Genomic DNA, 22,685 nt, shown 5'->3' with positions numbered 1-22,685 from the left:
GACGAGACGAGCTTCTTTCTCTGTGTTTTCAGCTGTAGTGCCATCACATTTCAACCACAATCAAACCGAACAAATGGAAATGGGAATGTGACTGTGTTTGTTGGGGCAGTTGACATTTAACAGAAGTTTGTTTTACCAAACTTGGTACAGTGCAATTATCTTTTGGAAATTATGCATGACTGATGATTTTTCATTTAACAGTAAGAAAAATCTCACTGACCCGCTGCAGAACTCCAAAGTACCCCTGAGGATATCTATACGCTCATTCGAGAAATGCTGATCTAGTTGTTGAGTTATTCCAGTCTGAGCCAATGTGGCGGACTGAATTAAAATGCCATTTCTAGAGCCACACTGCTAGAACGGCAAAAAAAATATTAAAAGCCCATTGAAATTAATGCTGTAATTGTACATATTGAAATATCACAGTCTATACAGTTGCAGGAGACAGTAGCCACTCCATCATCAGTATTTTGGGCTATCGGGATTCAACATGGACAGATTAAAAGATAAATGGCCTCTGTTAGACAATAAAATCCTCCCCTCCCCTTTACGCTCCTCTTTACTTTTTCTTTCTTTATTACAGCCTCTCCCAGTGTTTTCAGTGTTACTAAGATGTAGATGGGGCGGTGTTGAGTTACAGCAGTGGGGGAGTCAGAGCTTTTCTACTGATATCAGCTGTCATGGCCCGGCTGCTGGGTTAGAGATGCTGAGGCAAGCAGGTCTGTTCCAGTGTGTGTGTGTGTGTGTGTGTGTGTTTGATCGGAAGTTGATGACTACGAGGGACTATGCACCAAGTCGTTATATTGAGTGAATAGTGTTGCAGCAACACTGGGTACCAGGGTGAATCACCAGCTCTTCTATCACCTCAGGTAAACAATAAACACACACACCTGCCAGCATTGGTGTCGTCCCCAGCAGGGTCTGCTTGTACTTGACCAGACTCTCGTCATCTTTGTCCAGTTGCTGAATCTCATCCAAAGTCTTCTGGACCGGAGCGACGTAGTTTAGGTTTCTGTCGTCCTCCTCCTCCTCAATGTACAAATCCTTCTTGTCAGCCATGAGACCTGCCAGAAACAAGAGAGAAGTCCATTAAAGGGATGCTGTTATATGTTACAGTGATTGATTAGCAGTTTTCACCAGGTGATGTATCTCCACACTCCTTACAGATGAACTCAGCTTCCTGTTTGACACCATACGTCATGTTCCAAATGTGTTCATTTGAATTTACTTTAAACTGGATTATTACTGTTCATAATACATCCTCCTGAGAGCCCAAAGTCACAATGTTCTCAAACGAGACGAATATTAAGTCCCAGTGTCCTCAAAGGAGAAGATAATAAAATCCCAATGTCCTCAAACGAAGCGATAATAAAGTCTTAATGTCCTCAAACGAGATGATACTTAAGTCCCAACGTCCTCAAACGAGATGATAATAAAGACCCAATATCCTCAAACGAAGCGATAATAAAGTCTTAATGTCCTCAAACGAGATGATACTTAAGTCCCAACGTCCTCAAAGGAGAAGATAATAAAGTCCCAATGTCCTCAAACGAAGCGATAATAAAGTCTTAATGTCCTCAAACGAGATGATATTTAAGTCCCAACGTCCTCAAACGAGATGATAATAAAGACCCAATATCCTCAAACGAGACAACACTAAAGTCCCAATGTCCTCAAATGAGACAATACTTAAGTCCCAATGTCCTCAAACGAGACAATACTAAAGTCCCAATGTCTTCAAACGAAACGAGACAATACTAAAGTCCCAATGTCTTCAAACGAGATAATACTTAAGTCCCAGGGTCTTCAAACGAGATAATACTTAAGTCCCAATGTCCTCAAACGAAACAATACTAAAGTCCCAATGTCTTCAAACGAGTTAATACTTAAGTCCCAATGTCTTCAAACGAAACAACACTAAAGTCCCAATGTCTTCAAACGAGTTAATACTTAAGTCCCAATGTCTTCAAACGAAACAACACTTAAGTCCCAATGTCTTCAAACGAGATAATACTTAAGTCCCAATGTCTTCAAATGAGTTAATACTAAAGTCCTAATGTCTTCAAAAGAGATAATACTTAAGTCCCAATGTCTTCAAACGAGATAATACTTAAGCCCCAATGTCCTCAAACGAAACAATACTTAAGTCCCAATGTCTTCAAATGAGATAATACTTAAGTCCCAATGTCTTCATATGAGATAATACTTAAGTCCCAATGTCTTCAAACGAGTTAATACTTAAGTCCCAATGTCTTCAAACGAGACAATACTAAAGTCCCAATGTCTTCAAGATAATACTTAAGTCCCAATGTCTTCAAACGAGATAATACTCAAGTCCCAATGTCCTAAAACAAGACAATACTTAAGTCCCAGTATCTTCATATGAAACAATACTCAAGTCCCAATGTCTTATATTTCAGTGAAGGTAGGCTAACTAACAGAAATGTCTCAGTATAGTTTGACCAAGTGACAACCTCCATGGCTGATAAATGAGTTAACAAGGAAGTGCCAAAGAATTGCAGTTCTTTGAGCTGCCACTTGAGGCTGGCACCAGAAGCAAGTCAATCCCCATAGACATCCATGTTAAATTGCCCAACTTTACAGCAGAAATAAGCATGTTTACTGCCTGGTACAAAATGTGGTTTTGGTGTCTATAGCTAGTTTCCCTCTTCATGAGAACTGTACGGGAAGTGAATTTTTATATAACTCAGCCGTTTGCGTCTCATTACGGCTTAAAGTTACACATAATTAAGGACAAACTGTGTAACAACTGGTGAACTAGGTGAGAGTGGACTCAAACGCACAGTTCCAATAAAATAACTCCGTCTTTACTGGTCCAAAGGTAGGTTTGGTACACAGAAGGACTATCAGTGGAGTGGAGGCAAACATATCCAATAGGAATGAGGCAGAATCAGAGTCAATCAACAGGCTAAATCCAAAAAAAAAAGAAGAAGACACAGGGAAACAAAAGGCTGGAACACTAGACACACAAGGAGCTAAGACGAAGTGGCACTGAGAGAAAACAAGACGCATACTAAACACTCTGGTGAGGGGAAGGATAACGAGACACAGGTGAGGCTAATCAGGGTGGGACAGACAATCAGACACAGGTGAAGTCATCAAAAGGGAGGGAAAACTCACAGGGGCAGGAAGTGAAGTCATCTGAAAGGAGAGATGTGAGTTTCAAAGTAAAACAGGAAACAAAATGAATGAATGTAATAAAAAACATAACCTAGGAAATTTGAGCTGTGACAAACTGCTTTAAGTGACAGGCTTTTTGCTGATAGTATCCTCAGCTTCTTCTCAAGTGCGAAAGCCATAATGTCGAACTCGGACTTCAAAATTTTACAGTCTATGAGTTCAACAGTACCATACGTTACTGGACAATAATACCACTCAACAGTACCATGTGTTACCATATTCAACAGCACCCGAACTGCATCCTTCAGAACAACCATAAACTTGACTTAACACCCAGCAATTTCAACAAAAACTGAACATTACAACCTTCACAAAGTCAGAATTTATCGCAGTAATGTTATATTTGCTTGCATCTGACTTGGCTAGGTGTAGCCTACTCAATAGACTGGCAACTGAGAGTATATTAAAAAATCAAATCATAATTTCTATTTTTCCAAATTAGTTGAGCTTCTCCACAATCCTCCCACGTACCCTCTGGCAATAAGGCAAGTGACATGAGAGATATACAGGCAGCTGGATGAATGGATGGGTTCAGTGGGAATATAAACTGAGAGGAAGCTGTTATAGCAGTAATGTTAAAAGATCAGTGTCATTGCAGCCCAGCTATTGCTCTAACTTGTGTTTGACAAAACATGCTATATATTGTTGTATAATGTCTCAGTGAATATTCAGAGAAAGATGATAAGTGCCTACACCCATTACACTTTCTAAGAAACAGAAATAAAATAATAAAAGCTGACTTCTCCGTGGCAGTCCCCTGGAAAGGGATAAAAAAGGAGAAGGCAAAGAACATTTGCAGCAGAGCTCATCTGCAGTCAATATTTCTGTTATATTTCAGTGACTGAAAACTCAACCGGCACAGGCAAGATTACTTTACTGTCTGGGATAAGATGCACATTACTCTATGTAGGCCAGCTCCAGCCATCCGGGGTTTGATTTCATCAGGGATTTTGATTCAATATTGAATTTTACAGACATTCGATAATGTGCTCTGCAAGCTGAAATTTCATTTCAGCATCTCCCCCTCATCCGCACCTGCAGAGGGTGAATACTTGCAGACTGGAAGGATCTGAACAGACAAAACAGTCACCAAAACACAATATCATAATAAGGTGACACATTTATTCCAAAACGAGAATGTAAAACACAGGCTCTTATTCACCAAGATGCAACAGCGTTAGTTTTGTTTCAGCATTGGAGGGGGGACACAAATTAAATAAGGAGTTCGGACTCCACCAGAAGATTTTCTGCATCAAACACGTAACTTTCTTCATTCTGGTGAATTTTTATGCGCCAAGTTGTGTCATTTTTGTACCAATTCATGGTGTAAATATCTTTAATTTCTTGTCTGCTACTTTCTTGTTTTCACTGGGCAAGGGGAATGCCCATGTTGTAAATACTGTCAGTAATAAACAAACTCAAGATTCTTCAGGTTCGTCTGTAGCCTCTTTTCACACTGTCTCTTCAAGGTGGCAATTTCACGCCATACTGCCGCCTCACTGTTCTGTATTAAAGTTACACTCACAGAATGAGGGGATAGAGTTGTCTCGCCTTAAAGGTGGCACCGGAGGTTGTAACCAGTTTTAATTTCGTTGATGGAAACTATGACGAATATTTTTCGTCAGTGACCTTTTTTCCAGAACGTAAACTTGACAGTGACAAACTAAGAATAGATCTTAATAATAAAAAGTAAGGCAAAATCAATGCTTCATTTTCGTTGACAAGACGTGACGAAAATGTTCTTAGTCAACTATTGGACACTGAAAGCCGAGAGCAGTCACGCTTGTAATTATCTTCAAAAATCAGGAGAGTTTCATTCCTCCAGGAACTCTCCTGGAGGAATGAAAATGTTCGTGGTTGACTATCGGACATTGAAAGCTGAGAATGGCCATGCTTGTAATCATCTTCAAATGCCGAATGAGTGACAGGCTGGTAAACTCCAGTAAATAGTCTGCACCAGGAGCACCGGAGCAGTGTCAGCTGTAATTTACCAGTAAAGAATCTGCCGTGTGTGTCTGGCTGTGGATGGTGGAGCTGCTGAATGGATTTGTGGAGTTTGTTAGTTACAGCTATGGCTGTTAGCAGTTAGCTCCACTTGTTAGGCACAGAATGGCAGCAGAGCAAGCAGCCACCAGCCACTAGTAATCCCCACAGGACTCCCCTCAGTCTGGACTGTCTCAGGAAGGTTAATGGGTTGATGCTGTTTGACAGGCAGGTAAGAGGCTCAGTTATCTGTGAGTGTGACTGTGTTGTAAGTGAACAGTCTGAACTCAGATCAGTTTTCTCTGACAGAGATGAAAGTTTAGTTTTAATCGCTGACTCCATAAGACATGAGTTAACGCCTCCAGACTAATATGGATTAACTGGATTAGAATAAAGATTAAAAAAATGACTAAAAGTTTCGTCGACTAAAACTAGACTTAAACTATGAAGGATAAAAGTGGCTAAAATGTGACTAAAATGAATAAACATTTTTATCTCAAGACTAAGACTAACTCTTAAATAGCTGTCAAAGTTAACACTGGTAGTAACAGCGCCAAAATGATCTCTGCAGTAAAGCAACAGCCGGCAGAATGGGATCACGGGCGGCACAGGTGTGACATTATGATGACATGTTATGTGTGCTATCTTTTTTCCAGTGGTAATAGAGGATGTGGAATAAATAAACTGATAAATTACCTATTTAGTATCCTTCTTTCACCAACTTAAAACACACACGCACGCGCACACACACACACACACACACACACACATAGAGAGAGACGGATCATTTATGAATTGTTTCATGGTCTCCAACACCAATGGACAATGCATTCCTCTAGACTCCAATTATCTGGAGAACAGGACACACAGACACAAACTCTGCTGCGGACGTCTATTTACTGTGCTGTAACAGCCTCGTGTAATAGCCTCTGGTTTTGTTTTTACTGTTCATAATGAGGTGGCTCAGCATACATGAGCCTAGAGCTGTGTGTGGAGGTAATTGGATGGCACAGGGAGTACACACACACACACACACACACAAACTTAAGTCACAAGCATACCCATCGAACGGCATATAAATGCACGGTGTTACAGATTCTGTAAACATTAGTGGAAATCAAATGTGTTAAACAGGGACGTAATGACCACACACACACACACACACACACACACACACACACACACACACACACACACACACACACACACACACACACACACACCTCTGTTCGTAGCAGCACCCCACCCAGTCAAGGCCAAACACGACTGCCTTCGCCCGTCACCATGGCAACCCTTTCAACTCCCCTTGCAGTGACATCACCTTTGCTGTGGATCTGTTTTATAGGACTGAATATACACAGCGGAGCATTTATTTTTACTTGCAGCAAAAGAGAGCCACGTTGTATCAGGTTTAATACACCCTGCACACACACACACACACACACACACACACACACACACACACACACACACACACACTTCCAAGAATCTATATTTAACAGGCTGGTTTCATTTTTAATGGATATAATGTCTTGGTTGTATTTTTTTCTCAAATCAATATTCAGCCAAAGTGCATTTTTACACAGACTATCTTTATCAGATCTGCATTTTTTTTTCCTACAGTAAAACTTTTTTTGCATTTTTCAGCCTAGTCTCACTCCCAGAGCGTCAAAATACGCCACTTGGGCAGTGTCCCAGGCGGCACTTTAATGACGCCTGGGACAGTGTTTAGCGCCAGTGTGAGATGCAGCGGGCTTTCCACCACCTTCCAATTCAAACCCATTTGCATCATTAGTTCTTCTTATACAGAGATCCTTCAGTATGGTTGCTACAAAGTCCCTTTATTAAGCTGCCTTTGCTTTTTTGTACAGAACCAAACAATGATGGCATCATGTCGCCTTAGTGTGTGATTATGTCGGCATTCCAGAAGCAAAAGAGGTGTGACGAGTGTTGGCAGCACTTTCTAAACAATAGCAATGGAATAAATTGGCATTAACACTAATTTACCATCCCTGTAATATGGCGGCTGATCCTGTCCTCTGCTCAGAGGGTAGGGAGCTTCTAGACCTCATTGCCTCACCAATTTGTGGACCTTTTTAGTTGCTGTTCTTCTTTGAGTTAGCTGCTAACCGGTAGTAGGGCGCATGCGTAACTCATCATCGCAGTGTCACACCTGTCCTGTCCTGCTGGCTGTCCCTTTAAAGGGAAATTTCGGTTTATTTCAACCTGTCTCCTATCGTTCTAAATTTGTTTAAAGTGACTAGTGACATAAAAATAATATAAATTTGTTTAAAGTGACTAGTGACATAAAAATAATAGTCAGCATGTTAGCCGTTAGCCTAGATACAGCTGGGGCGCATAGTAGCGTCAGACCTGTTAAAACGTAAGTGAACGGGCATACTTCAAGTACAAAGTTAGTCCACTAAGCAAGCTTTTTTTCCACAAAGACCGCCTCATATCGTTAGGATAAATGTCAGAGAACATATAGAAAACGACATGTAAACGTGTTGTCTTACCTTACCGGTGTGCTGCCATGTTTGTTTACCATTTAGCTCTGCTTTCCAAAGCGCGGCCGAAATATATCTCGCGAGCTCTAGATAAAGCCCAGCTGGATACTACTCCAGGTGGAGGTGTCTCGTCCTCGGTCACATCCAGACCTTGAAAATAAGGCTGCAACCGGTCCCATTCCTTGCAACAGAGGCATTCCTCTTCTGTGGGCACTGGGGCACAGCATTCACAGGTACACCACCAATCTCCAGAGCTACGCAGCCTTGCAGCAGCCATTCCTCCTCTCTCGTCCTCTACCTGTTGCGCCTCTCTCTCTCTCCTCCTCCGTTCTTCAATTTCACGAAGCTCTTCGTCAGTGTATTCTGGCTCAAATAAATAAGGGCGGCCATCAAACTCTGCAAAATCAAATTCCTCCTCCACAAAGTCGAAGTCTGGCAAAAAGTCAGCCATTATTCTATAAATCTTTCATAAAATAAATGAATGAACTTTTCAGGCTACTGTCCGGTTCTGCCTTCCAGCTGTTGCTGCTTGTTCTCGCGAGATTTCAGGCACGGTATGAGATCGCTGCTTGTTCTCGCGATATTTCGGCCGCGCTTTGGAAAGCAGAGCTAAATGGTAAACAAACATGGCAGCACACCGGTAAGGTAAGACAACACGTTTACATGTCGTTTTCTATATGTTCTCTGACATTTATCCTAACGATATGAGGCGGTCTTTGTGGAAAAAAAGCTTGTTTAGTGGACTAACTTTGCACTTGAAGTATGCCCGTTCACTTACGTTTTAACAGGTCTGACACTACTATGCACCCCGGCTGTATCTAGGCTAACGGCTAACATGCTAACTATTATTTTTATGTCACTAGTCACTTGAAACAAATTTAGGACGACAGGAGACAGGTTGAAATAAACCGAAATTTCCCTTTAACACAGGTGTTGATTTAGTGCTGTTAATAGCGCCGCTGCCGGCTTAAAGGAAAGAAACTCTGTCCCCACACTCTGTAATCGTACCTTGAGTTATCCGTTAGCTTATGCTAAACAGGTGTGGAAGTAGCCGCACTAAACAGCAGCGAGTGCAGCTAGTTAGCAAGCTAAACAAGCACAACGCAGGAACAAGCGTCGATAGGGACGTCCTGGCTAGGGAGCTAGCTCACTTCATGCCAGACAGTTAAATCTCTAGCAATGGTTCTGCTGATGCCGGGTTTTGCAAGGTGAAAGGCAAAAAGATTGCAACAGTCTCATTGGCCTTTACAGGCGTTTTGAGAAAGGTTCTTCATGTTGGTCTCGCGAGAACACTATCATATGTGTAATACGAGAACATATGTGTTTTACCGAGTGAAAGGGAACAGCATGACATTCCCACCTTAAACAGGCAGTGTAAAAGGGACTTTTGTTAGATGCTTAGAGCAACGGACATCATTTAAAGAGCATTAAAGTCCGCTCAGGGTGGGTGGAAGGAAAGTTGGATGGGTCCCAGGAGAACCAGTGTTTTTAAGCAACAGTTGGTGCTCTTTGTGTTAGATCCAGCTAATTTATGGAGGGAGCTGTAAACATGCGGAATTACGATTGTTAATGTAAAAAACGCGTGCTCTGAAATATTAACACCAATATCTCGTGCAGATTTCCCCCTCTCCCCTCCACACACATTACGCTCTCTTTAGTATGTCAGATATGTAGGTTATACACGGCTCCATAAATGATTCAGCCAGCTGTATTTACATATCAAACTGCAGCCCGCCCCCACGAGAGCGTGCCTGTACACACACTGCAGCGTAAAACGTGTTTCTGAGCTGCTATTAAAACCAGTTTCCACTCTGACATCTGAGAGCTGCTCTTTGATCTGCAGACTGCTGACCTGTCACAGTAACCGCATCAATTAACATTTATTTTGAAAGGCAGGGTTTGGTCCACTGAGATACGGCTGAGTGTTTTAGTATGGATTCATTTTAAAGCTGTAGTAAGTGGAAACCTGTCAGCCTGAGAAAAAAAAAAATCTCCTTAAACCAGGTTAATTTAGTTTTATCAGATACAGAGAGTCTGTTTCAATAAATCTGATCTGAAGACTGATTTTTATGCTGCTGATGGAAAATATACAAATAAAAATATTTCCAACATGCAAATTTAAACTTCCTATGTGAAAACCTGGAATTGTTTTCTGTAACATTTTGTGCATGGAGCACTTTAGTAAGATGTATGACTTAAAAATAAAAAAGATAAATAAAAACAAGAGTAAATGTGGAAATAGATAAATAAATGTATCAATAAATACAGGAATAAATAAATAAATATGGAAATAAATGAATAAAAAAATGCTGAAACAAATACAAAAATAGATAAATGCGTAAGTAAATTAAAGTTGATCATTTAACAGGGCATTAATATATAAATATCTAAAAATTATTTCTACATTTTTGTACAACTGCATTTTTGTATTTTTGTATATATTTTAATGAAGTAGGAGGTCCTCAACTCTGCATGTATTTCTTTACTGATGCATTTATCTATATATTTCCATATTTATTTCAGCACATATGTATTCCTTCTTTCTGTATTCATTAATTTATTTATTGATAATTATGTAATTTTTCATCTTCCATTGGGAAGTCAAGCATTTTAAAAAGTTTCATGAGACCAGACTGACTGGTTAGTTGCACAAGTTTGAACACTAGTACAGTAATTCCCAACCGGTCTGACCACAGGGTTCAGATTTCACATTTGTTCGAGGTCCACGCAGTTTGATACATTCGGAGTCATATTTGTGTTTGGCCATGTTGTCTAGCTAATTTGCAGTCTCACTCGACAGCAGAAAACAGCACTTCAAAATAAAGAGCCCGGTCTCTCCCCAAAGTTGACGAAATCCGGTGCTTGGGCAGTGACTTGTGGTGTCAGAGACCCAAACAAAAAAGGCATCCTTTAACATCGGCATGATACGCGGCTGGTTGCCGTTATAGTTTGACGGCGCGCGGCAGCGTCAGGGGAAACGTGGCGGGACAAGGACAAAAGTTAAGGCAGCGAAAGTCCAAGTGGGGCGGGTGGAAGTGGTGGTGGATGGGTCCAACAAACACCGACTTTCACCCAAGAGAGCGTAAGATTCTAAAGCCAAACCCTGTTTTTTTTTCCTAAACCTAACCATGTGTTTTTATTGCCTAAACATAATCTTGCGCGTTTGTTGTTGAAGGAAAAAAAAACCCACATCAATTTGTGTTGTTGTACTGACATAGTGCATTTATTTTGACTGTATGTAGATGTTAAATTTCCTGTGAAAACAGAAGTGTATTTTGAAAGAAGACAATGCATGTAACAGGCAGAACTTGACACGGCGTTCCAGAACGTCAACAAAACACACCAAGGGTACCTTCCACATTGTATCTGGACGTGGAAAGTCCCTGACCAAACGTCGATATGTGATGAAGTCAGAGTGAGAATGTGTTGAAATAAAAGCTCTAACCTGGAAATTCACTGTACTTAAAAATAAACTGTGCTTTTTACAAACTTGCGGTCACTTGGGGTCCATTCAGAGAGGACCCACAACCCACTTTTGGACTGCAACCCACCAGTTGGGAGCTACTGTACTAGAACATTTTGTGTTGACTTGTTTCAAAGGCACGAATAACTCGCTTCATACACGGGCGTAATTGCTGAATCGATGAATAAACTTCTGCCGGTACGTCCTCAGCATCATACGTCTCCTAAGGATCTCAATGCTTATTGGCTATTGTGGCGTGAATTGGTCGCTGAAGTTCAGATTTTTCATCTCTCTCAAAGAAGCGCATGATGCAAAATTGCGCTACTCGCGCCCTGTATGAGCACAAACAGTTTTCTAAAATCTCTGAAAATTTTTCTTTTCTTTGCACAATTTAATCAGTTTTATCTGTTACAAGAGAAAAGGAAAAAAATGACTCTTCTCATTGCCACAGCTGAATTAAGCCGAAACATGCTCAGCTAAAACCCTCCATATTGTGTGAATCTGGTGTCAGAAACAAGCTTGCGAAAAGCCAGCCAGTGTGTGCATGCATGTGTGTGTCATGTGGGTACATGTGTGTGTGGTCTTCCAACTGTTTCAGCCCCCCCATCTGTGATGTGATATTAACTGGTGGATTTTCTTTGATGGCCGTAAAACTGCCTCATTACCTCAGCAGCTCCATCCTCTGCATCATTACACTCATGCCTGCTGTAAAATATGTGCTACAAGTGTAAATCAGCTCTGTGAGGTCACAGGAAAAACTTAAAAGCATGGATGGTCGAGAATTTAATTTACGTATTTTTATTTTACATAAAGGAAGGTGAGAGGGGACATGTGTCTGAAGAGGGATGCTACTGGGAAACAAACATACAAGACACCTGTCACCTCTAAAAGTCTTTATTACTGTGCCACAGTGTGAGCATTTATTATTTATGGGGATTTGTAGGCCCCTCTAGGTGCTGCGTGAGTGCCAAGAAAATAGTTAAATAAATTGGGGCTCATTTATCTTCACTGTTTTATTTCAGCAACTGCAAAATGATTAATCTTCTTCTGTCTGTGTAGAAAACATTTTATATTTTCTGCAGCGTTTTGAACCGACTTTTACCTTTTCACCTGCAAAGTTGAAACCCTGTCGTAAATCAAACTGCATATGCAGAAGATTTTTTTTTTTTTTACAGCTTTAAAATTAAGACAGAGGATCCACAGCCCATATGTAGAACCACAAAACACAGACTAAGCGTTCATCTGCTGATATTTAGAGCTAAACCAACACGTTTAGTGAAAACCAACACAGCAAGCTGTCTTGGCAGGGGAGAGGTGGCTTCAGGGGGAAGAGGGATTCAGGGAGGACTGCTCACATGAGACCTCAAACACACACATACACACACACACAGTATGCTCGTATAGACAAGGCATACACAGTAATACTCACATGCACACACTGAACACGTCCTCTTGGTGAGCCTTTCACAAATGTATCCAGATTGTGACTTAATCTATTGTAGCTGGTTGGCAGATTGTGTCTTCAGAGCTATTCCTGTCCTATTGCTAAGCTAAGCTGACCGGCTGCTGGCTGTAGCCTTAGACTGTGTAAAAGAAGTGGACTTAGCCTCTGGGTGTGACAACTGAGGCCAATGCAAAAGTTCCTTAAACCTGCGTTGTTTCTAATGGCCGGCAGGGGGCGACTCCAGTGGTTGCAAAAGAATTTCTATGGGATAAAAGTCTGACCCTGCTTCTCAGTTTATTACCCCAGTAAACATTTTCCTAATGAGTTCAAGTCTTCTTCAATACAGCTTGCTGTTCATTTAGTAAATTATGGTCTCAATTAGAATAATATAGACGATAAAGAAGGGTGTGTTTTAGGGCGTGGCTTCCATGTGACTGACAAGTTGCTACCACAGCGACCTGTGAATCAGGTCCTCGGGTTCTTAGTTAGATCTGCCCCTCACTCCTCTACAGCTCCACCCTCTTGTCCAAATATGGTCACATCTGGCTTCAAAAAACCAAGACGGCTGCAGCCAAAATACCAAATTCGAGGCTTCAAAAAAGGAGTCTACAAACCAACAGGTGACATCACGATGGCTATGTTCACTACTTTTATACAGTGTATAGCCTTAAGCATGATTTATACTTGTGTGTCAGCTCCATGCAGAGCATACACCATAGCCTACGTCATAGTCTACGTATGTGGTCTCCGCCGTTTTGAGCATTTATACTTATGCAGTGGTGTGTCTGTGTCTCTCTGCAGTTACACCTCCACCTTTCTGTGAAGTGCTGTAAAGTTTCATTGATTAAAAAAACACACATTAAACACACATTAAACATGGCTTAATAGAGACGATTTCAAACACAAGTACATAAATCAACTTCACTATAACTCACAGCATTCACAGACAAACACTTGTCTTTATCTGGACACATTTTCCCCACAAATACAACATGCTAACGTTATTAGCACAAGCCTATGGCATTTTACATTGTATAAATTAGCCTAGCAGCTAGCGGACCTTTCCTCTACTCATATGAAGCCAGGGACAACAGAAACATTTAACAAAGGTAGCATAACAAAATAGGCTCCATTACAACTCACAAGGTTCACTGACAAAACAACTGTCTTATACTAAACACGTTTTCCAAACAAATATAACATGCTAAGGTTATTAGCACAAGCCTATGGCATTTTACATTGTATAAATTAGCCTAGCGACAAGCGGAGATTTCCTCTGCTCATATGAAGCCAGGATAAATCACACACAAGACTTAAAATGCTATTTTAGTGGAGGCTTTATTGTCTTCACAGTTTACTGTTTCTTATCTGTGAAAATAAAGAAAATAAACACCTAGTTTCCACTGAGGGAAATGGTTTCAGCTTACAGAAACAGACAGGAGGTCTGCGTCGCCATGACATGTAGTTACATTTCTGGGGAGATGCACATCAGGACATTGATTTGACGCAAAAGTATAAATCCCGCTTTAGTCTCTAGTCTGCCTGCTCTATGGGCCCAGTGATGCCGAAGCAGCGCCGATTATTCAGGTAATTTCACAACATGGAAACAGAGCTTTTTGGCTTCATGTGGCAGTGAGCAACTTTCATAGGAATGAACGGAGCGTTGCCACCAATGCTGTATCCAGGTCTCTTAATACATCCATGGCTGTGATAAGAATTCATTGAGCAAGCACAGGACTTTGACCCAGGAGACCACTGTTTGTGTCCTGTGTGAAGGTAAAAGTCAATGTTGAGTTATTTTGTCACCTGAATCATTAGTCACTCGTTAGTCACTGGCCACTTGAGTCAGTGAGTCAACTGATGTGAGCAAGATCAACAATGATCTTTTTCTAACCCAACCAAGCCGACCCCCATGTGTCAAGATTAAAAGGCGAAAGGCTGTCAGTGGCATCAAAATAATGAGGGAGCCTCTGCCCTGGTGTTAGAATATGATGAGTAGGGATGAGCTCATGTTAAAAATAGAATCAGAATTTTAAAAAAATCTGCGTGTTTTGACATGTATTGAAAATACTGCACCATAACTGGAGCATTACTGGGACAAATCAAAGATAAACTGCTCTTCTTTTTCCTCAACAGCCTTCCTCTATTTTAATAATCACTTCCTGTCTGCCTCCTCTTTCCTTAACCCAGATAACTGTTCACTGTGTCAGGAAAACACTATGTGTGTGTCTACCATGTGTGCGTTTGTGCCCTAAGTGTTGATTTGCTGTTTTTTTATAGTCCTTTGAGGCCCGCTGTCACTGCTCTGTTCTAATACCATAACGAGACCTCTGGGACACTGAAACACACGCACACATATAAGAAAAACACACACGCAGCGGAAGATAAAAAGGCATCTTTCAGGTATCTGCAAAGCCAATAACAGCTTTTACAGTGAAGGAGAAGGCCGTAAAGGAGGACTGATAAAACAAACAGCATTACAGCAGGCCATGAGGAGGGTTTGCCTCTATCTCCAAGGCTGCTGTAAGTGCGTGGCCTTTTCCGCCACAGCACGGCCAGAATCAATATGTCACCTGCGAGATTTCCATGTAAGGCTGCAGATGCGCCGTCAACACTGGAGACACTCATGACACTTCATCATGCTAACCAGCAAATCGTTGAGATCTCATTTCCCGCATGTTTCCGTGTTGATGAAAGGCTGAGATGACAAACAAATGATACCGCCTGCTGTTATTGGTGATATCAACACACTGAGGGTGTCTCATGACACTGCAGCTTCTGTGGCATATTGTATTACTGCGGATCTGACACGCTTTCACTATTAAATATCCTTTGCAGCTGTCAATAGTGATTGTGGTATGATGCAGCTTTTTTACCTGAAGATTTAAATGTGATTTTGCAGTTTTAATACGTCATACTTCTGCTGTAGTAACAATACGTAGTAACAATACGTTCTCACTCCGATCTCATCACATATACGTTTGGTCATGAACTTTCCACGTCCACATATGACACGTGAAAGGTACCCTGGGTGTGTTGGTTGATGTTCTGGGACACTGTGTCAAGTTCTGCCTGTTACATGTATTGTCCTCTTTCAAAATAAACTTCCGTTTTCACAGGAATTTTAACATTTGCATACAGACTCTTTCAAAATAAATGCACTACGACCTTTTTTTCCTTCAACCAAAAAAAACCGCAAATGGTTGGGTTTAGGCAACAAAAGCACGGGGTTAGGTTTTGGGGGGGAAAAAAAACAGGGTTTGGCCTTAGAGTCTTATGGGACGCGAACACTAGTGATGCGCGGGTCTGGGTTTTTTCCAACCCGCGGGTCCCACATTTATGAAATAATTTGACCTGCTCCATCCCGCCCGCACAACCGCATCTATTTTCACAACCCGCCCCCGCCGTTATTAACTTACTTGTCTTGTTGCTCTCATGCTTGTATAGCTTATCACAGGAATTGTACTTCATGTAGCCAATACTGCTGTCGTCTGCTGCACTAACTACCTCAAAGAAATTGTCCCAAACATGAGATTTCGCAGCTTGGCCTTCTTTTCTTTTAACTCTGTACTCTCCCGACTGTAATCTTTCCCTCACTTCTTCTTCCATCCTCACCGCTTCATTGATTGTGGTTTGTTGTGGCCGCTGCTTGGCGCTTTTGTGACGTCAGGTCACAGGTTACGTTATGTAACATGCATTTACCTAACCTACAATAGTTTTGTTAACAAGTATGTTATAGCCGACATATTTAATCTTTAATGACTCGCCCCACCCGCCCTGCCAATAAAGTGAACATTTCTTGACCCGCGGGTTACGGGTCAGCCCGCGCATCACTAGCGAACACCACTCTCTCTCGCCGCTTAAACTTTCGTCCTTGTCCCGCCGCGTTTCCCCCTGATGCCACCGGGTGCCATTAAACTATAATGGCAACCAGCCGCGAATCATGCCGACGTTAAAGGGCGGCTTTTTCGTTGGTTTCTGACGCCGCAATTCACTTCCCAAGCACCCGATTCCGACGACCTTAGACTAAAACCAGCCTCGCAGCAATCCAGTTCGCAAGCAATTTGCTATTACGCCATTATTCAAACATAAACTAACTGAACTCCAAGACAATAATGCCCACCAGTAAATAAATGTGACACAACCGAAGTTGTATTTGAATCCATATGCAATAAAATACACCCTTATTCATTTTAATACACTTCAAAGTTTTGCTGCTACAGCTTTTCTTGCCTAAAGAAAGGGTTATAGTGTTTTATGCTTTGTTAACTTGTCTGTTTGTGTTAATGTTAGCCTACATTTTAGCATCACAGATAAACATTTTAAGGGATTTATGACAAAGTAAAACAAGAGGTAAACACAATGGAATGAGCCAGAGATAACTTGTGGCCATGTTTAATGTGGTATTACAGTGGAAATGACTGTAATTATCCCTCTGCTAAGAGCAGTCAGGGTAACACAGTCAGAGCAGCTTTAATCACTAGACATTTCCATGCAGGTGAATGTGTCATAGTGTAGTGCAGTCTTTTTCTGTTGGCAAACCAGAAACCCTCTGCAGGCTGCTGCAGGTTTAGTCAAACAGAGAGATGAAGTGAAACTCTGCTCTGTTCCAGAAGAAACCTCATCCAAAATCACACTTATGTTTATTAACTAAGCTTTGGAACATAAACGTAACAAACGTTGTGTCATGGTTCACTATGTTTCGATGAAGACTATGTTTTGTTTTTTTTAATGATCTGTTTATATAATATTTCAATCTGCCTTTAACAAACAGCATTTTCCCTGAGCCCTATACCTTTGCAGGCTTAGCATCACAGCTTAACGAAAAAGGTCAGGGTGGGGCTGCAGCCTATCCCAGCTGACATTGGGCGAGAGGCAAGGTACACCCTGGACAGGTCACCAGACCAGTCATGCAGTAATTGTTTAACTTTATTTAAAACCCCAAATGATTCAATTTCCATTTGCAACTGCTGTAGTGGATACAGATTTATCTAGAAACTCCAGGATTACACTGAGATACACAAGCAGGTGAAACTGAGGCGAGCCCAAACATGACGTCATCGCTTCAGCTCTCTACAGACAGCAAGTAAAAAGAATGCACATCCACCCCTTTAATCAACCTCCTCCACACTTACTCACTCACTCACTCCCTCACACACACACACAGTAATATGTCCTCAGCTGCTCTGTCAGCCCTGTAGAGACAGCAGGTTGTCTAATTGACTGACTTGATTGGTCTCGTATGTGTCTGCTCACCCGCTCAACCTCATTTATCACTGCTGGGACAAAAAAAAAGGGAGGAGGTGTGATGTGAGGAGGAGATACAGTTTCTTAAACACATGTGACAAGCTGACAGCATGTGTGAGTGTGTGTGGAGAGCAGAGACGAGCAGGTAAGGAGAGGAGAGAGGGAATGTGAGGAAGGAAGGGAAGAGGATTAGAGGGTGAGGTATATACCGGTGGGTTATTTAATCTGACAGTGCGAAACAGAGGGAGGAGGAAAGGAGGACAATAGGACAGAAAGAAAGAGGGAGAGAAGGAGGTAAAGAAAGTGAGGAAGGATTAGAGAGAAAATGAAGATGGAAAGATGAAGAAAAGACGAAGAGAAGGGATTTCAATTAGCCTGTTTGAGCGCTTACTGCTCGCCGCCTGCACCGGTCTGCACTGATTGACAGCTCATGAAGAGTGTTCTGCCACATGGGCCTCACCCACTCACCCACTCTCTCTCTCTGCCACACACACACACACACACACACACACACACACACACACACACACACACACACACTTTCCTCACTTTCTTTCCTGGTAACAGCTGCTGACAGAACACGTCGATCTCAACCGCCAACATTTTCCCTTTGTTTCCTTTCTTTTGTGTTTACCCCGTCTTCCTCCTCCTCTCCTCCCGCCTCCTCTCTTTCTCATCTTCCACCTACTCACATCTTCATCCTCCTCTTGCCACTTATCTCCCTCCTCCTCCTCCTCCTCTCCGTATAACTTCCCCTCCTCAATGCTTTTCTTTTAACCTCTTCTTCTTTTCCTCTCGAAATGAACCTCTTTACCTCGATGTTTCTCGCCCTCCTTCCTCCTCGCCTCGTCATTCACCTCCCTACTCCTGCCATTTATCTTCCACTCAGTCACCTCCCACGTTCCCATCAAAATCTCCTCCTCCTCCTCATTTTTCAAAACTCAATCTCAGCCAAGTGTTTTTGACAAGATTCAATGTGTCACATATATTCACAAAAACAGCACAGGCAGCAAAATCCACTTTAGAGGTTCAGTGTGTGGGATTCAGGGGGCTGTACTGGCAGACATGGAATATAATATAATAAGAACGATTTCTTTGGTGTATGATCACCTGAAAATAACAACCGCTGTGTTTTCGTTAACTTAGGATGAGCTGCTTAAATCTACATGGGAGCGGGTCCTCATCTATGGAGTCCGCCATATTTTTTAAATGTGAAAGTGCATTATTCAGCGTTTGTTTTGGCGAGGAAGAGACCTTTGTGTATAATTTGGTCCCTGATTAAAACTGCCTGAATGTTTGGATCTTCAGTTCTCAGAAAAACAAAGTGAGCACACATTAGCAGGTGCAGGGCTACAAGCCCAACCAAACAGCAACGGAAAAACACAGATTTTTAACATGAAACTGTTTTATTCAGTGTTTTTAACGGTTTTAATCACCTGGCACATTTGTTTTGGAGAGGAAGAGAACTCTGCAGATAATTCAGCACCTGGTTAAAAACGCCCCAATGTTTGGATCTTAAGTTAATAGGAAAAAAAAGCGAGCACACATTAGCAGGTGCAGGGCTAGTAGCCCAACCAAACAACATTGGAAAAACACTGATTTTTGACATGAAATTGCTTTATTCAGTGGTTTTACCAGTTTTTATCACCTGGCATGTTTTTTTGGAGAGGAAGAGACCTCTGCAGATAATTCAGCTCCCAACTGAAACCTCCTTAATGTCTGGCAATTCAGTGTGCAGAGAAAAAGATGAGCAGATGCTAAGCTAGCAGTCTGTCTGCGACAAACCAAAATGTATAGGCAAAACAATGATTTCTAATGTGAAACTGTTTTATTCAGTGTTTTAAGTGGTTTTAATCACCTGGTTCAGTAGTTCTGGAGAGAAAGAGACCTCTGCTGATAATTCGGCTCCCGGTTAAAACTGCCTGTAAGTTTGGATCTTAAGTTTTAGGGAAAAAAGCAAGCACACATTAGCAGGTGCTGGGCTCGTAGCCCAACCAAACAGCATAGGAAAAACACAGATTCTTATCGTCAAACTGTTTTATTCAGTGCTTTTAGCGGTTTTAAACACCGGGTCTATTTGATTTGGAGAGGAAGAGACTGCTGTGGATAATTTGGCTCCCAGTAAAAACCTCCTAAATGTCTGGCTATTCCGTCTGCAGAGAAAAAGGTGATTGCACATTAACAGATGCCTGCGACAAGGCAAACAGTGTATGAAAAACACTGATTTTTAATCATGAAACTGTTTTATTTACTGTTTCTTAGCGGTTTTAAACAACCAGTCTGTTTGTTTTGGAGAAGAAGAGACCTCTGCAGACAATTCAGTTTCCGGTTAAAGCCACCTGAAAGTTTGGATCTTAAGTTATCAGAAAAACAAGCGAGCACACATTAGCAGGTGCAGGGCTAGTAGCCCAACCAAACAGCATAGGAAAAATATCGATTTTTAACGTGAAACTGTTTTATTCAGTGTTTTTACTGGTTTTAATCACCAGTTCCATTTGTTTTGGAGAGGAAGAGACCTCTGTGGATAATTCAGCTCCCAGTTAAAACTTGCTAAATGTCTGGCTATTCAGTTTGCAGAGAAAAAGGTGATATCACATTAGCAGGTGCCAGGCAAGTGACAAGCTCTGTGACAAGCCAAACAGTATATAAAAAACACTGATTTTTAAGGTTAAACTGTTTAATTCCGTGTTTTTACCAGTTTTAATCACCTGGTCTGTCTGTCATAATTCGGCTCCCGGTAAAAATCCCCTGAACAACTGGATCTGAAGTTGTCAGATAAAAAAGGTGAGCACACATTAGCAGTTGCTGAGCAAGCATGCTGTCTACGAGAAGCCAAACAGCATCGGAGAAACACTCTTTTTAACGTGAAACTGTTTTATTCAGTGTTTCCACTGGTTTTAAACACCTGGTCTGTTTGTTTTGCAGAGGAAGAGACCTCTGTGGATAATTCGGCTCCTGGTAAAAACTCCTGAACAGTAACCACTGAAGGAATTCTAACCTGGAGAAGTTTCAGCTGGTTGCAATCTGCAATCCTCACCAATAAATCCTCCTAAATCTGACACATTGCTCCTTTAATTCCCTGTGTACAGCTGCTTGAAGCCATTTTTTTGTTTTTGATAATCAAAAATAATGGAAACACAGCAATAGAAACATATTTTGTTGTGACGTATTTGGAGTGATCACCTAATATATGACTCATGTTTCCACAGTGGCTCTCTGTGATGTTTTAATAAATGAAGAATGGCTGAAACACTGAGACACTAAGTAGTTAATTGGCAGACATGAAGATCTACGGTCGGTGGCTCCTTGGATCCTGACTGGAGCCGAGCGATCAATTCCAAATCGCCGTTTGAAATTCACACAGTTAATGGAACAGATTATTCATGGCCGCCTCAGATCTTAAATCACATTTCACTTCCACTTGCGAGACCTTCGTTTGAAGATGATCTCTCATTTCCCTCTGTTTCTTCTCTCGTAATTGTCACTGTGGTTTTCTCTTTCTCTCTCTCTGCTCCAGTGCCTCTCTTTTTAAATTACTTCACTCGCCTCCTCTCTTTGCATCTCTCTTTGCCTTTTTATCTTTATCTCACAAAACACACACTCTTATACCCACACCTTTGTGAGGGGAAACCCCAGGACTGTTCCACCATCTGTAACTGCTCAGCACTGCAGTGTAGTAACACACACACACACACACACACACACATACAGCTGTTCCCTCTCCCAACATTTCTCATGAACACACACCCTTTTTGCGTGTGTGCACATGTATGTGAGCAGAAACGTAATTACAAAAGCTGGCAGCACACACGCACGCACACACACACACACACACACACACACACACACACACACACGAGATAGTGTAGGATGTGATCAATAGCTATTGATCTGCCACCTTTGGCTTGTCTTGGCAGCGCTTCATGTTAGACATAAAAATGTCCACACCCGCCAGGATGGAGACATATGGCACACACACACACACACACACACACACACATTCACAGAGGAACATCCTTTAAAACAAACACACCCGCCTGTGATTTAAATTTTATGTCTACTTTAAAACAAACACTATAAAACAGACGATTCATGCACACTGTAATAACTTGCATCACTGAAGTTATACTAATTCACCAGAGCATGCACACACACACACACACTCCTCCATCGCCTCACCTCTGTAGCACATAGTTAACCACAGCAGCTCCAGCACCTGACCCCCAAACTCACACACGTCCAATCCCAGCATGGTGCCTCTCTGCGGGGCTGCACTCTGAGCGACGGCTGGCAGGAGAGAAAACCGGGAAAACCTCCACAGGTAGCGACAAAGTAGCAGAGCAGGGACGGATTAAAGAGGAGAGCATCCACAAAAGTCTTGGATTGGGAAGAAAAGGTGGAGGTGGTGGGGGAAAGGGGGGGTCAGATGAGCATCACCTCCCCGGAGGAAATAATTTTAAAAAATGTAGTTGAAGGGGAAGAGGAAAAAGGGCTGCTGGCGTGAGAGAGGCAGAGGCAGGCAGGGTATCCTTGGGTGTGGGTGTGGATGTGATGGGGATGTGTGTGAGCACGAGAGAGATAGAGAGAGGGTGGAGGGAGGGAGGTGGGGAGGGTGAGGGAGAAGCAGGAGACCCAAGAGGCAGCCGGCTTTCTACACTTCTTCTTCTTCTCTTTCGTAAACTGCAGCTCGAAAAACAGAGAGAAAGGCTACAACTGTCAGCTGTTTTTTTGTTGCATGCAGCAGCGAGGATGCTGGGAGCTAACGGTGGCAGGCAGACGCTGGTGTAGCCGGCAGAGCTGTCTGCAGCAGCATGTGTGTGTGTGTGTGTGTGTGTGTGTG

The 22,685-nt window shown here is 42.0% G+C and overlaps 1 protein-coding gene across 4 annotated transcripts in view; it reads right to left on the bottom strand.

The window, feature by feature from the left end:
- Window positions 1-22,685, bottom strand: part of arhgdig (Rho GDP dissociation inhibitor (GDI) gamma) — a 55,403-nt gene that overhangs the window by 21,099 nt on the left and 11,619 nt on the right. For 2 of the 4 annotated variants that reach the window (XM_050068338.1, XM_050068337.1), the window contains exon 2: window positions 891-1,064. In XM_050068338.1, the coding sequence (XP_049924295.1) occupies window positions 891-1,059 (169 nt within the window). In that variant the 5' untranslated portion in view covers window positions 1,060-1,064. Of the gene's footprint in view, window positions 1-890; window positions 1,065-19,703; window positions 19,782-22,024; window positions 22,388-22,685 lie in introns of those variants that run through there. The other 2 variants (XM_050068339.1, XM_050068336.1) reach the window with 2 other exon arrangements.

Source organism: Epinephelus moara, chromosome 18, assembly GCF_006386435.1.
Source record: "Epinephelus moara isolate mb chromosome 18, YSFRI_EMoa_1.0, whole genome shotgun sequence".
Taxonomy (NCBI): domain Eukaryota; kingdom Metazoa; phylum Chordata; class Actinopteri; order Perciformes; family Serranidae; genus Epinephelus; species Epinephelus moara.
Note: the sequence above shows the minus strand (reverse complement) of the source record. Positions and strands in the feature narration are given on the sequence as shown.